Source organism: Heloderma suspectum, chromosome 1 (genome assembly GCF_057233095.1).
Source record: "Heloderma suspectum isolate Gila_16-S chromosome 1, 16-S_ref, whole genome shotgun sequence".
NCBI lineage: Eukaryota > Metazoa > Chordata > Lepidosauria > Squamata > Helodermatidae > Heloderma > Heloderma suspectum.
Window position 1 is genome coordinate 281,328,598 of NC_139458.1, and position 16,269 is coordinate 281,344,866.

The following is a 16,269-nucleotide window of genomic DNA, read 5'->3' on the forward strand; positions in this document are numbered from 1 at the left end:
AAGCACTAATAAAAGGAAGAGGTAGCCTTGAACTTCATTTTCTTAAGGGGCTGCTTGAGCACTTATGTGGATGAGCCGCACCCATTATTTTGCATAGTAAAAATGATTTAATCAAACCCTTTGCACCACCCATGAATAAAAACCCTAAAAACAGTTCCAAGGCTGCCCCTGTGATGGGCAAGAGGGATAGTAAGTTACTTGACATGGGTACTAGCCAATAGGCACTAACTACTGTCATGGAAACACATACATATAATGACTGTAGCAGTGCTTGTGAGGAGTAATTCATTTTTTTTCGAAAGTGTAGTAACTTACAGTAGCATTCTGCCTGTCAGGGTTCCCTTGACTCCCTCCTTCCTGAAGCACTCACAAACACACAAAAAGAGAGGCTTCCATCTCATGCCTTTGATTCATTATTCACAGGTTCATTACCGATGCAAATCCTCAAAAACTCTCTGGCTACAAAGGAATGCCTCTAAGGGATTCAAATGGGAATAAATGAAAGTTGCCTGCAGTTTGAAAGGGCAGCTGTCTGACTAGGCTAACTTAGGGAGGGATGCCCCGCCCCTCGCGTGATGCTCCCCTGCGTAGCCTCTTACGCATCGCTAACCGGTTCGAACTTCTAAGCTCTGCCCCTAACATTTCCCTCTTAGCTCTGCATCTCTGCCTGGCATCCCTTAGGTCCCAGACCTCAAGCTCCTCCTCCTCCTGCTCGCGGTTTCTCACAGAGGGCGGCAAGGATGAGGCTTCACGCCTGGCCATCCAGGAGCTGGTAACCCGAGAAGCATGCCTACCCATATCTGAACTGGCCTGTGAAAAAACCTCCCCCAGTTCTGGCTGCTCCTCTTCTGAATCTGAGCTGCTAACTATCTCCCTGCCCTCAGAATCAATCATGACACTGCCTCTTATTTATTTAAAATATTTATTAGCTGTTTGGCTGAAGCTCCTGGAGCAGCCATGCAAGGGTATACAATAAAATTACTAACAATGAAATATATCAAATCAGAGCATCAGTGAAATTCCAGTTTTCCAACAGTGCAACACACTAAAATTCCTAAAAGGCCTGCCTGTATGAAGGATTGTGACTACCAATCCCACCAACTGCCACCCAGTTTGAGAGACCCACGCCTCTTCTTCCACAACAGAAAGATCCCACTTTACTTCCACTCTATCTGAAATATTTATACTTTGAAAAGTGCTCACCACCGTGTAACCCTATATGGTGAATGCACCTGCTTATTTTACCTTATCCCTCATCTTCTGCCACCAACCATTTCTGGTACAGTCCTTTATTCCTATTATCACACAGTACCTGGGTTAGGCTACAGGCACGAGATAAACAGAGCTGGAGATATATTTTAAAGTTAAGCAAAATATATTATTTTTTCAACTTATTTATAATATAAGATGAATTTAGATAGTAAAGTTACGTTGCATTCAGTGTTTTCTTTCAATGTTAAGCAAGTACACTTCCCTAACCAATTCTAATAGCCAATTGCCCTTATCCTAACTCATCTACAGTTAGCACTTTGGTCAGGGATGCACTGCTAAGGATACAGCAAAGGTTTTTCAGTTGGCACTCAGCTTTCTTGCAGCTTTCCAAGCTCAATTGCTTGTAGCTGACTAATTGGTCTGCAGCTCTAGGACAGCTATGGAAGTCTTCATCTCCCTGCAGGTGTGATCAGCTTCTGCCTTCTGTGATTTCAACTCTGTTGCCATTCTTCTGCTTTCATCCTCTGTACAGCCACTACCTGCTGCTACTTTGTGTTCCCACCTGACTCTTCACAGGTCTCAGCTCTATTTCTGCTTCAGCTTCGTCTAGCAGCTTCTTCCAGGCTCCACTGGCTGTTTCTTCTCCTTCAGGCTCTTCTCTGCTTGACTCCATACTCTTCATTGATTCTGACAGCGCAGTGCTTGGCCTTCTATTCTCTCCAGCCTGAACCTTCCATCCTGTCACATGTTAGCCTCTGATAACCTGACAGTCCATTGGCCTACACTCAAGACAGAACATACGAATGTCTGTTATGGGAGTTTGTAAAACCTGTTGTGGATTTCCTTTAAACCCTTTGACTTCTTATGCTGTCTACTGAAGGTAACAATTTTGATCATATCTCTGTGCCTCCCCTGCCAGGGTAATGAGCATTCCTCGAAGCAGCAGTCACGCAGGGCTTCTGAAAACTTTACGCCAGAAGGTATTGTATAACCAGCAGCCTTCCTTCTCTCTCTCTCCCTCCCTCCCTCTCCAAATTATAACTTTATGTGCCTTCAGCTCTATTTTCCTACATTAATTGGTAAATTTATTGTACATAATTGATGGAAAAATGTTTCTGTTTGTATATGCACAAGAAGGCCTGGGAAACATTAATGAGTGCATTATTGCATTGGTAACCCACAGGGGTGGGCAATCTCTTTTCTGTCACGGGCCGCATTCTTTTGTGGGTAATCTGTCAGGATCACGTATCAGCAGTGAGTGGGGCTGAACTCAGCCCTGGACAGGACCCAAGCCAAAGGTAGGTGGATCACCCTGTTCCTCTTTCCCCCTCACCACACAGAGGTCTGCCAGGGAAGGGAAAGATAGCTCGTGCTAGAGGTCTGAACTGATTGCGTGAAGAGGGCTTTTGAAATTACATTGAGGGCCACGTGAAATTAGGCCAATGTCCTACCCCGGTGTATTATGAGAAGATGCTGTGCTAAGACGGTCACATCCACATCCTTGTCCCCTGCAACACTATGACCTTCGAAGTACACACAAGCTGTTCTGCCCACCATAGCTCCCCTACTTATTCCAAAGAGGGGAGGGGGGAAATGCATAGCCGTATCTGTGTGTGTGTGTGCGTGTGTGTGTGTGCGTGTGTGTGTGTGTGTGTGTATGGAGCTTCTATTGAAAGGTAGGCAGACTGCACACTTATAGCTGCAACATTTGACAGCACAATCCTATACATGCCTCTTTAAAAGTAAGTCTAATTTAGTTTAATGGAGCTTATATCTAGGTGAGTGGGTATAGTATTGCAGCTTTAATGGATCAATCAGCTAGATTAAACCTTTTTTTAAAGGTGGCTGTCAAATTTAATTGGGCATCAGTTAAAAAAAGCAATAACTCATGCAAATGCATACAGAAACTTGAAGATGGTAGACACAATCTTAGAAGAGGCCTTGTTCTTTCTTTTCACGTGTGGTACCTGCTCTGATACATGTGTGTACTTTCTAAGCCAGCACTCCCCGATATAGTGCCCTCCACCTGTTTTGGATTTCCACTCCCATCAACCCCAGCAGGTATAGCCAGTGGTCAGGAATGCTTGGAGGTGAAGTCAAAAACATCCAGAAGGAACAGGTTGGGGAAGGCTGCTCTAAGCATGATCTAGTTCTTTCAACTGTTGTACTTGTGTGCAGATTTATTAAATTAATGTAATAAATAGACTAAGGTTGAAATCCTAAGGAAACCTCCTTGGGTATAAATCCCATTTACAGTGCAATCCTGCTCATGTCTGGGACTCAGAAGTAAGTCCCATTAAGTTCAGTAAGACTCACTCCCTGGTAAGTGTGTGTAGGATTGTAACCTTAAAGATTTTTTTAAATAATGCCTTACTGCATACATACACAGTATAGCACACAGAGGGCTGTGGGACAGGTTAATGGAATGGAATATAGGAGCTAGAACATGCAGTCTAAAATTATTTTGGTACAGTATTTACAAACAAAGTTGATGTGTGTTGAATCAAGACCGTTTCATCAGAATTTGCATGTGTTTCAGGTAAACATCTAATATTTCCTCAGAACATCTTTTCTCCCCTAGACTGATCCTAATGGGCTTCTCTCTAGCTAGAGGGGGGAAAATGCTGTCTTTTTAGAGCATTCAAATTCCACCCCACCCCCATCAGCTGTCCATGCTTCTGTCATATAGATTTAGAGAAGATGCAGATGTTCCCTTAGTAATCCACTTCAAAAGATATATCGCTGCCTTGAGCAGACAAGTGGGGGCACAATGTTCCCCAACTCATCCAAAAAAACATACCTAAGAGACTGGCCTCTCATTTTGCTTTGCAAAGTCTTTCCTCCTTTCCCATGGTCTGTTGGTATTTATTAGTTCTCTCTTAATCTGCTTAATTTTTACTGTCAGTTCTCCAATAGCAATGCTAGTTTCATGCTATCAAACTGTCGCTATCATTAAATGGGCTATATTAACTAATATTGTATGTTCTGAATTCTTCTACAGCTGTAAGAACAACAAATAGACTTTACCCTGAGCTTCCCAGTTACTCTACCGCAGTGGGTGAGTGTGTTTATAATAATGCCACTCATAACATTCAATCCAAGGTTTGAGAATTCAGAAAATCATTTGAAAGTAGATTCTGACACTTGCACTCCAAACTGGGCCTCTACTCCATGCTTGACCTTGTTCCAGCTTACAGCTTGACAGTGTACACAAATTTTCATTCTTAATTTGGTTAAGAAATTTAGGGGAAAGGTTACTTATAGTATGGCTAACAAAGCTGAAGGGAACTTAACAAGGTTTGGGTTTTAGTAGATCCTATTCAAGGGCCAGGCCAATTTACTGTTACTTTCATTTGTTGTTGTTGGGAAAGGGCCAGTTTCCCAAAGAGATTAAGAGAGCAATCCTGTGGCTGCTAGACACTGTCTAGCAGGCTGTAGGATATGGTCTATTCCGGGAGCTGACCTCAGAACCTGCGCTCTGAGGTTGGTTCCCAGAGAACTGACTTCCCCCCTCATCCGCACTGTCTCGGAAGCAGCGCAGAGAAGCCCCATCCTCCGCGCTCAGCAGACTAGCACAGAGCAACTGAAAAGGGGCGGGGTTGGGGGTGTTCCAGGGCAGGGAGAGCGGAGCTGCGCGTACAACACATCCAATGTGCTTTCTCTCCCAGCCACCGCCCCCCCTACCCCATGCCTCTCCTGCTTTGTTTTGGATAGGGGTTCGCCTCTGAGGTCGGAGGTGGCCGCCTATCTACTTAGGATTGCGCCCTAAGTCTTTTCACTGAGTTTCTTTACAACACAGACCAAGCCACACAGAATTTAAGAACTCATGAGAATTCTTAGGACTTATTAGAAAGACATTTGAGGTCAACTGAGGGTGGGCACCGCAGCTGCTTTTAAGAAAAGAAATGTTGGGAGATCTGATCACAGATCACCCTCATTACATCTGGTTTGTCTCAAAGTACTTTAAAAGCCAAAACGACTCTTTGTCTCATCTCACCAAACACAATGCGGTATCATTTTCATTCACTACATTTCTATACCACCCAATAGCCAACAATTTCTGGGTGGTGTATAGCATGATAAAATATAATATAACATCTTTTACATTCATGAATTTAAAACAGTTTAAATACAAGTTTAAAACAACAATACAATTACCAGGAAGTGATTTTAAAAAACCCTAAAACTTCCCATCATATGCTATCAAATGCCTGTGAGTAGAGGAAAGTCTTAATGTGGCACTGAAAAAAATGACAGTGTTGGCACCAGATGGACCTCACTAGGCAGAACATTCCAAAATCAAGGGGGCACCACCGAGAAGTCCCTCTTCCTTGTTGCCATCTTCTGACCCCTCTTCAGAAGAGGCACTTGGAGGAGGGCCTCAGATATTGATTGTAGCATACAGGCAGGTTCATACCGGGAGAGGCGCTCCATCACATACTGCAGTCCCGAGCTGTGTACCATGTTTTGAAAGTTAAGCCCCCTGTACAATGTAGCCCAGCATGCTGAACTTTATATTAGGGGGGCAGCATGGTTTCAGTTATCCTGCAGAGAATGCTGTCTGACTTGAGCACCCTCCCCTTCCAATTTCAATCCAAATTTTCTGTGTTGCTCCTTGCACACCCCACTGTCACCTCCAACAAAATAATAGGGCTGTTCTCTGTCTAACTTTCTCATTGCTGAAGGTGGAAGATAGACTGGGGAAAGTGGAGGGTGAGTTGTGTTGTGTACTGCTCAGGACTGGCTCCAGAGGGGATGAAGTTCTGGGCATATGCCTGTACAGGAGAGTCCCCTATTTATGTGGGGGTATTAACCATGCTGTGGACCCCTAATGATAATACCTAGCATGTATGTTGTGTTAGAGTGTTCAAAAGGCTTCACATGCATTCTCCCACTAGTAATAACTATTCAAGTGGAATGAGTAATATTATCTGAGTTTTACAGATTGGGTGGGGTTTAGCTGAGAGTGTGTAGCTGGTTCCTGATGGGCATTACTAGTACAGAATGAGACTGGGCCACATAGAATTGGCTCCCATACTTCAGTGGTAACATAAAAATTAGCCCTAAATCCATTTTGGCTTCAGTCCTGGGCACATTTACAAGGGATGAAGCTTTAGGACTTAACTCCGTAGTAAACATGCATAGGTTTGTATTACATGACACATTTTGGGCATAGTTTGGCATATCTATGGTGAAAATTGTGACAGGTATTTTTAAAGGTGCTTTAGAAAAGATTATTTTAGATGGCAAGATACTAGTTCTTAGTAGTGGAGGGAGCGTTCCTATGGCCGCTAGTCAGTGGCTAGACAGCCATAGGATATCTTGTCTTCTGGGAACCGACCTTCCCCCCCTTCCGCACTGTCTTACAGGCAGCATGGAGAAGCCCTGTGCTCCACGCTCGCAAGAGGAACGTGGAGCGGCCAAAACAGGTGTTCCGGGGTGGAGAGGGTGGAAATGCCTGTCGTACGGTAGCCTCCTCACCCGCTCCACCCTACCGTGGTTAGACAGCCAAAAGCGGCTGTCTAGCCGAAAATGCAGGGCAGGAGGAGCGCGGAGGGAAAGATCCTCTCCATGCTTCTCCTGCCCTGCATTGGATAGGCGGTCACCTCCAAGTTCGGAGGCGGCCGCCTATCTGCATAGGATTGTGCCCTAAATTGATTTTATGTATCTGAGATGGATATCTTCCATACGGTAATGAAATAAGGTGGCTAAATGGTTTGTTCAGTAATGGAAATAATGTTTAACATGAATATTAGCAGATGTATGTGTGATAGCTGCTTATTTATTTATTGGACTTTAAAACCACCAAGTTCTCTGGGCAGTGTTCAATATACTAAAAACATAAAATACAAACAATAAAGCAGTGAATAAAAGTAGCACATAACAAAACCGAAATAAAGCCAGCAGGAAAGAGTAAAAACACTACAGCATATGCAACCAAAGTTAAATCAGCAGCAAAATACAATTGCAAAGATCTAAGAGCACTAAAATCAGTTCTTAAAATGCCTTGGATAATAATAAAAAATAATAATCTGGTGTCAAAAAAACCATAGCATAGTACCAGGTGAGCTTTCAGTGGCTGGGAAGGGCATTCCACAGATAGAGGGTTTTTTCAGTTGTGGCACCCTGTCTTGTAGCCACCCGCTTTGCCTCATTTGGTAGAGGACCTCAGATAATGACCGGAGTGTTGGGGTAGGTAATATGGGAGGAGATGCTCCTGCAGGTAACCTGGCCTCAAACCATTTAGGTTATTAAAAGTTAAATCCAGCACTTTGAATTGGGCCTCTAGAGCCAGTGTAGATGGCAAAGTATTGGCATAAGATGATCACACAGACCAGTCGCAGTTAGCAGTCTAGCCACCCTATTTTGGACTAACTGAAGTTTCCAGACCATTTTCAAAGGCAGCCCCACATATAGCGCATTGCAATATTTTTTATTTTATTTATTTATTTAATGTCTTAATCGCCCATCTGTCCAGTCACCTGGCCACTCTGGGCAATGTACAACAGTACAATTTAAAACAGTAAAATTACCCATTAAAACATTGTTTAAAAATACCCTAACCCACCCCAAATGCCTGCCTGAACAACCAAGTTTTCAATGCGTGGCAGAAGCTCATTAAAGAGGGGGCATGGCAGAGTTCCCTAGGGATGGGGTTCCACAGAGTGGGGGCCACCACAGAGAAGGCCCTCTCCCTCGTCCTCACCAGCATTGCAATAATCCAAATTCATTTTTCTTTATCCTTACACAAGAGAAATATATGTCAGGTAAACCATGTAAGTAAGAACTTTTGCATGGACGCTGAGTTTCAATATCTTTGTAATAAGTTCTAGAGAATAACCTTTAGCAGGTTATAAACTGTAAAAATAGCAAGCCAGATCAGGATGACTAATGGATATTTGTATCAGAAGATCCCTAAGCAGAAGGATAATGTGTGTGTCTGTTTATAAGTCATGGTGACGTATGCTATTTCAGTAAATATTAAACAGTGAATCCTCTGCCTTTTTCCCTTTTAAAGGGGTTTATGTCAGCATAGTCTATTTTTGTAGGTCTCTGTTTCTCTTGTAGCTTATTTTCATCTGAAGTAAATATCCATCTAGTAGCTTTCCTCCCTCTGTTGTTACTAATATAAACTAACTTAATGCTGATCACAAAACAGGAAATCCCAGGAAATAATTTTTAAGACTATTTTTGTAATTCTTCTGCCAGGGTACTGTTATTTCTGGCATTTCTGCAATCATTTTAAATTGAGCAGCTTTTTTGGCTTGTACTGTCACGAAACGAACAAAAACTGTACCATGTGGGATTCTGATTATCCTGGGGGAAAATACCTTGAAAATCCATGCTACTGCTGAGCCAGCTGATTACGAAGGCACACCAAGATTGAGGTCAGTGCATGCTAGGACTGGAAAATTGAGGTCTTTGTTTTATGTGTGTTTTGGGTCAATGCCATTTTGTTAAAACCATTGAGTAATAGGCAGACACAAGGAACGTGTACCTTTTAGTATCCTTAACTTGGCAATTGTGCCATTTTCGCAAATGAAACAAATATTTAGTGTACCTGGTGGCTTCAGCAGTAACGAAAAGTACCATTAAAACACACACACCTTAAGCGCCCTCCTTCCAGCAGTAACTTGAAACTTGAGGCAAGGAATAAAGGCACACAGAACTTGAAGACATAGAATGTCATGTATGTGAGAGTGCCAGTTGCAGGACCAGTCTGTATCAGCTGAGGTGGTTGTGGAAGTATGGCTAGACCCAAAGCCTTCAAAGGCTTGGTGGGGAAGACCTTAAGCTATTGCTAGGGGCAGTCTGTGGGCCAATGTAGATCCAATGGGGGCAGCCTCATTAGTTGTTCATATATCTGTTCATATATAAACCAGGGGGTGGGGGCTAATTTTAGCGCTGGAAGGGGTGGTTGGGCGAGGAGAGCCAAAGCTGTTTTTATCTTAGCTCCCCATAATGGAGTGCCCAAACTCTTTTCCCCTCCACCACTCCAGTTTCAATGCCAGAAGTGGAACATAGGAAGTTGCCTTATACTGAATCAGACCATTAGCTCGTTTAGCTCAGAATTGTCTACACCATGGCTGCAGAACCAAAATGTGGTGGGCCAACTTGTCCCTCACCAGGCCAGATGAGGTCAGTGGCTGTGGGTACACACTGTGATGTCCTTGCACCCCTCGCCCCTTTTGCCTTTCTCCATGCTGAGAGAGGCATCCATGGGGGATGGTGCATTCTGTGCAGAGCCACTTGGCTGGCCAATTCCCTGGCCTTCGAGTCCCAGGGCTAGACGTGGTGCCTCCACAGGCCAGATTACCCCCTTGGGATGGAGGTTCCGTAGCCCCGATCTTCACTAACTGGCCATGGCTGTCCAGGGTTTTGGACAGGGATCGTTCCAGCCTTGCTTGGCAGTGATTGAACCTGGGGCCATTTCAGTGCACAACTCTGAGCTGTGGTCCTTCCCTTGAACTGAGAGAAGTGCCTGGGATAACAGGCTGCAGCAAGATAAGGAGCAGTATCCAATGGTGTCATTCCATAAATGCAAATAGTGCTGGCGGAGCTCCGTTGAATCTTCCCATTGCACAAGTGGTTGTGCATTGCGCTTGCACAACTGATTGCAGAAGTAGTAGTGCAAGCATAATGCATAAACACTTGCACAACTGTGCTTGTGCAACCATAATTTTAAGTGGGTTCTCCTCTTGCACATAGTTCGGGACCTAGTTTCCATTAGCGCAGTGACACACTTGGATACTGCCTAAGGTGGGGGAGGGTTCAGTTCACCACATCCATATGCCTCCTGGTGCTGAAATTAACCCCCATCCCCTCTTTATATGTGAATGGGATGTATATGTGATTAAACACATACTCATACAAATAGGCCTTTGTCACATCTGTGTTTGGCCTATGTCCAACTATTCTGCCATTAACCAGGTGTCTTGTATGATGCTGCAAATGCCGTTCAAATGTAAACTTGAAATCTGGGAGACATTATGTCGCAAGCTGTTGTTGAACAAATATCTTGTGGGAGGTGATCTGAGCATTGTGCTGCCCCCATCCTCCATCAGGTGGAGAATGCTTAGAGATTATGACAGATCGGTTATGGCAGAAGCTATACGTCTTTTCCAGTACAGACAGCAAAAATAAAAAATGATACTTTTGTATATGAATTGGATTAATAGCCATGGAGATGTTGGGTCATTCTTGTTGGCCATTTACACTCTCACGGAACAGATGTTGGGAGAGATTTAAAGGAGAGAAATGTGATCTTAGGCTTTGTCAACATTATGAGTTTATTATAGGTCACTTCTGAATTGAAGTGGGCTTAACCAACAGTTGTGTTGCAGAATCTGTATTGCAGCATGCAGTACTGAAAATGTAGCAGCTGTACATGGGAGGTACTGCACATCATTTGCCACATTTCATTGCACTGCTTGAAACAAAGGCAAATATTCCTGATCATTTGTTCATAACAAATATATAGAGACAGAATGTTTGTTGACTAATCCATAAGTCAAAACAGACAGTAAAAATACAGGCATGTTTTCTTTATAAAACAGCTGAGTGATAAATGATGGTCCCCACAGGTGTCGGTGGATCCTCCAACCCACCCACTTCCATGGGTTCCATTAATGAAACACAAAACTTGTAAATTTCACAAAAATAAATAGGGTTCACTTCAGCAGTTCCCTTAATACACAAAATAATTCATTGTTTACTGCAGCAAGGTAGGTAAAGTAATGAAGGTAATGAAGGTCAGATGGATCTAGCTGTGAGAATGGCCATTGTAGTACCCTATCTTGAGGTTGGGCAAGGTAAATTGGTTCCTTTTATTTCTCAATCTCTTTGCTGCATTGGGACTACAGTTGGTTGCCGTGGTACTATACTAGTGAAAAGCCTCTCTGGCACCTGAGGTCTGCCCCAGGACTGTGGAGAGGCTGATGTCTTTGATGCCTCGGGTCAGCCCTCTCAGCCTTCCATGCCCACTTTTGCCTAGCAACCTCCTCCCCTTTCCAACTGGAGTACTTTTTAGGGCTCTCTTCAGCTTTCCAGCCCAGAGAGAGTGCTCCTTTCCCTGACAGGGACGTTTCAGTCTCTACTTTGCGTTCTCTTCCTGTTGCTTCCTTTGGACTGCCTCCTTCCTCTATCCCTGGGCTTGATTCTCCACACTGTTGCCAACCTCCTCCTTTCCCAGTTGTCTTGCCTCCTTTTTATCTCTCTGTGCTGTCTTGTTTCCTTCTCTTGCCTCCCTAAATGGCTTCAGCTGTGTTATCAGAGCTGCCGCCTTGCCAGTTAACTCTTCAATCTGCTCTTTGACTTTGCGCTGCAGCTTAACTAGTTTCTGGGTCAGTTGGCAGCGTCCCAGCCGGTGCTGCTGACTGTAAACAAGACACCCAGGAGCCACCACCAGCTGTGTTATCAGAGCTGCCACCTTGCCAGTTAATTCTTCCATCTCCACTTTGACTTTGTGCTGCAGCTTAACTAGTTTCTGGGTCAGTCGGCAGCTTCCCAGCTGGCGTTGCTAACTGTAATTGAGATGTCCAGGAACCACCACCAGCCGGTGAACGGCTCCTTGTCCCTCAGCTTGAGGGAGACACTGCAAAGTGAAGGTGATATCATGGGTTTAATTCATAAAGGTCCCTTTCCCCAACTGGTTATTGAGAGTTGAATGTTTTCAACTGTGTAGTTGTACCTGGTCTCTGCAACGTTTTCCTGTGAGTTACGTGCTGTCTTGCCCTAAGACTTATTTCAGAGCTGCATTAAAAAGAGCAACCAGTGAGAGCAGCAGGCAAGCAAATATTGTCCTGGTGATGTAGAGGAAAAATGTAAGTCTTGAAAAATGGAGGTCCCCAATCGCACAAATGCCATCATCATCATCATCATCTAGACTTGTATGCTGTTCAACTGGCAAATGCGCCTGGGGTGATTTACAATCATGGTCAGGGACAGGTCTGGGGAAGCTGTGCAATTTGGGGGCAGGGATAGTGGTACAATCTCTCATAGCCATAGAAGCCCCTTCACACAATGTGTTAAAGGGCTAAAGTATAGACAAAGGCAAGCCCAAAAGCCAGTCTGGTGTAGTGGTTAGGTTGTTGGACAGAGACTAGGGAGACTTTGGTTCAAATCCTCATTCGGCCATGAAGCTACTGGATGACCTTGGGACATTGCTGTCTCTTAGCCTAACCTACTTCACAGGGTGGTTGTGAGGATAAAAGGGGTGGGGAGAGAAACCTGTATGCTTCCATGACCTCCCTGGAAGGAAGGAAGGAAGGAAGGAAGGAAGGAAGGAAGGAAGGGTGATAAATGGAATGAATGAATGAATGCCCTGTGGGGGGTGCTGCTATAGGAAAAAATGAAATTGTAATTATCAGTATTTACCCTCATTGTACCAGTCACACTAGGTTGGACAGAGACTTAATTGCACTTAATTCCTTCCAAAGTGATGAGACTTTAGTGCAAATAACTTAGACCAGATCCAACTCGGTAATCTTTTTCCTCCAGAAATACCCAAAGCTGCTTACAATAAAACAGTATTTGGCAAATGCAACTCTTTTTAATGCCTACAGCTGTCTTGCATTACAAGCTGAACCTCCTGGAATTCCCTGTTCTATAAAACTAAGCTACGGGAGTCCTGATGTTGAAAGGTTGGCCATCTCTGAACTAGCTTCTCAGCCAGTTTCCCAAGACACAACTGGATGTGTTGAAGGCCTTTTTTTCAGCTGATATGAACTTTCTCGGTGGCAAACATCTTTCCCTATTCTAAATGGATATAGCGTACTAAAACTAAGCCTCATAATTAAGACCATCATAACATGTTTGGTCTGCGAGTTTCATATTAATAGATTAATGAGGCTTAATAGTGTAGATATCGTTTTGTTGAATGTAGCACTGTAGCACCATCTTGTGTAGACTGAGTATTTTTTTTGTTTATGTTTTTGAAATCCAAATGAAGATTCTTATAATATAATGACTTACATAATGGTTACCTAGTAGTCTTGTATTGCACAATCTTATCTTAAAATATTGAAAACACAAACAAATGAGTCCCGTTGATTTTCAAAAGATTCCTGAGATATGCTGAGAATATTTTAAGGATGTATGGCTTTTGTAAACCATGGCACTTCTAAAAAATGTTAGTTTTCTTGAATTTAAATACGTGTCACACAGACTACTGGTTTGCCAGCTTTGTATATTTGCGTAGAAGGTGCACAGTTCTAATGCTGCTAACCCACCTTCCAATTTTGCTGTTTTGATTTAGCTTTTATTTTCACCATGGTTTCCTCAGCTGTGTTGTAACTAATTTAGGTAAACTGCCTGTAAGAGCTCAGATGAGTGATGTGGGTCAATTCATTTCCGCTCCCTTGTAGGCTGTGAAAACCTTGCAGCTTATTTCCATGTTGATTAAGATAATTTGGCTCAATTGGAGCTGGTAGATAGCTGAGATCTAAGACCCTGCAAGACTTTAACATTTCAACTTTATTGTTGATCTAATTTTTAACTGTTGTCTGCCAGCAAGACAAGTAGGAGCTGCCCTGGATATTCCACTCTGTAGAATCTACTGTTTCCATCTACTGTTCAGCCTTTACAATACGGCAATAGGAAGCATTTTGATGATTTTGTTCATAGCCAACATTTTGATATCCAAGCTCTTGAGAGCACAAGAATAGTGCTGGCTTTAGGCCAAAGATCCATCTCATTCAGCGTTCTGTTTCCGACAGTGATCATCCCAGAAGCAGCGCATGAAGGAAGCAGACCACTTCCCTCCTGCATCTTTTATTCAGATAGGCAACCAAGCCAAACATTTAGGTAGTGTTCAATTATCTCTGAACTGTCTTTTCCTTCTTTTTCTCTCCGCCCCCCCCCCCCATTTTAATTTGTGTTTTGTGTTATGCAGTGCATACTGTAATTCTGGGAAACTCAATAGGGTAACTGAGATACGTATGTCTGGCCAACAAAATAAATTCTATTCAGACTTCTCTGGCTTTTCCTTAGGCATGTTAGATTTCAACACTATATGGAATTTACCATTCATGGTAAGGTGTGACACCAAAGTCCTGAACTGGAAATGTTCTGTCTTCTTAGGGAACTCCAGGACCAATCCTATAATAGTGACTGCAATATATCCGTTTGAAGGACAACAGCCAGGCGACTTGACATTCAACACTGGAGACAAGATCAAGGTCACAACAAAAACAGATTCACAGTTTGATTGGTGGGAAGGAAGCTTACAAGGCAGGACTGGCATTTTTCCAGCGAACTACGTTACCATGAACTAAAGCACATTAAATTGCTTTATCCTTTTGTCTTAATACCTTTTCATACATATGCAAGAGATTATTTTATATTTGGCTTGATCCAGTTGAGCTTGGAATAATATAGGGAAGTCCCATGGGTCTCAAGAGAGCCCTGTTTTCTGGTCCTTACACCCCTGCCCCCCGCAAATGTTCAGGTGGACACACAAGCAACTTGTATGGGCATTGTAGAGAATAGAAGGTTCACCTGTGCCTCCCATATGTCCCATCCAGTTTTCCCTCTGTGAACTAGGGAAGGATTGGATAGAGGATATGGGAGCTGCACATGGACTCCCCATTCCTTGTAATGTTCCCCTGTGCTGACTTGGGCTCATGTTAGGGGAGGGAACAAGACAACATGGTTCTGTTGAGTCAGGTTGGACTCGTGTGTGCATGCTATGCCCATGTTCTACTGCAGGGCCAGGAAACATGGTGTCTTTTGGCACCAGTGTGCCCCCAGACACCTTTCTTGGTGACTGCTCTCGCTTTTTTTTAATTAACACATTTTCTTACCAGCAGCTGGGATTGCTGTGAAATAGGTTTCTTTGGGGGCTGAAAACTGTTGGTTTGAAGGAATTGTTTCGTGTGTTGGGGCTGATATGCCACCTCTGCCTTGTACTCAGTCTTTGGGGCAGGTTACTTGTCCTTTGCCATATCTCTCATGGCAGCCTTTTTGAGAAACTGACCTGGGCACTACCACAAATTGCCAAGTGTGCCCATGGTCTGAAAAAGGTTGCCTTCCCCTGAATCAAACTCTCTATTTTTACAGATTTAAAAACAAACAGATTTAAAATAATATTTCCAAAATAATTATTTATAATTTTTCTATAACTTAATAATTTAATGAGTAAAATCACAAAAAAACTAATCTGAATGAGCTGCATGCCAGATATTAAATTTAATATGTACTGTATTTTGTATATAACATTTTCCATTAATAATGCGTAATAAAATCTTAAATTATTTCTTGCCAGTTGGATTTCTTCTCCATTCCTTTCAAGCAGATGGGTTTGTTTCATGTTTCATATTGTGTTTCGTGATGAAGCCTACAAATAACATTGTTTTATTTTATTTATGTCTTAATGTTATTTTTTTTGTCTTGTATCTGACGTGTTCCAGAAGGGTCATGGTGAGTAATAATTGACCAGATCTATATTATCCTGTGCTGTGACCTGGGCCCTCAGTGGCTCCTTAGACTCTGATACTGACCCAGGTACAGTTGCCTTTCCAACAAGTTTCCACTAGGAGCTGTCAGTGGTTCTCTGAAGACCTATCCTCCATTATTTGTATAATCTACTGCGGGGCGGGGTGATGGTGGATGAAGCCTTTGGGCAGTATCCAGTTCGACGCTACTTCTAGAGTAAATTATGTGGCACTAGTGGAAGAGATGTTTAGCGCAATGCCAATAGCATTTGCTAGTGCAGCTGGTTTCCAGGGAACAGGAAACGCTATTGACATTGCACAAGAGGTTGCTTACACCAGTGCAACGTAATTTATGTTTGTACTGGTGTCAAATGGGATACTGCCCTAGGTTCCCAGTTTGAAAGAGCTGGTTCCTTGAATTCCTGAAGTTTCTTGCTCCTCTAGCAAGAGGAGCAAGAATTGGAAATCCATGAGCAACCGTTAACTGGTAAAGTTAACAGTCCTATTGTGCTTCCTGGTTTCTTATTATTCTGTCTAAAAATAACCTTACCTGCAACTAGCCAAATCTATGAGGAAACATATGGCCTTTGTTGTGCCACATTCAAAAGAGATAGGGTTAGGTCCA

General features: G+C 43.2%; 1 protein-coding gene across 1 annotated transcript in view; it reads left to right on the forward strand.

Annotated features, from left to right (window-relative positions):
* SH3YL1 (SH3 and SYLF domain containing 1) overlaps positions 1-15,471 on the forward strand; it is a gene marked incomplete at its 5' end in the record, with an annotated part of 37,583 nt that extends 22,112 nt beyond the window's left edge. The window contains 3 exons of the mRNA XM_084811670.1: positions 2,132-2,192; positions 4,214-4,270; positions 14,293-15,471. Of these exons, the coding sequence (XP_084667796.1) occupies positions 2,132-2,192; positions 4,214-4,270; positions 14,293-14,486 (312 nt within the window). The remainder of the gene's footprint in view (positions 1-2,131; positions 2,193-4,213; positions 4,271-14,292) is intronic.
* Between the last annotated feature and the right edge of the window lie 798 nt (positions 15,472-16,269).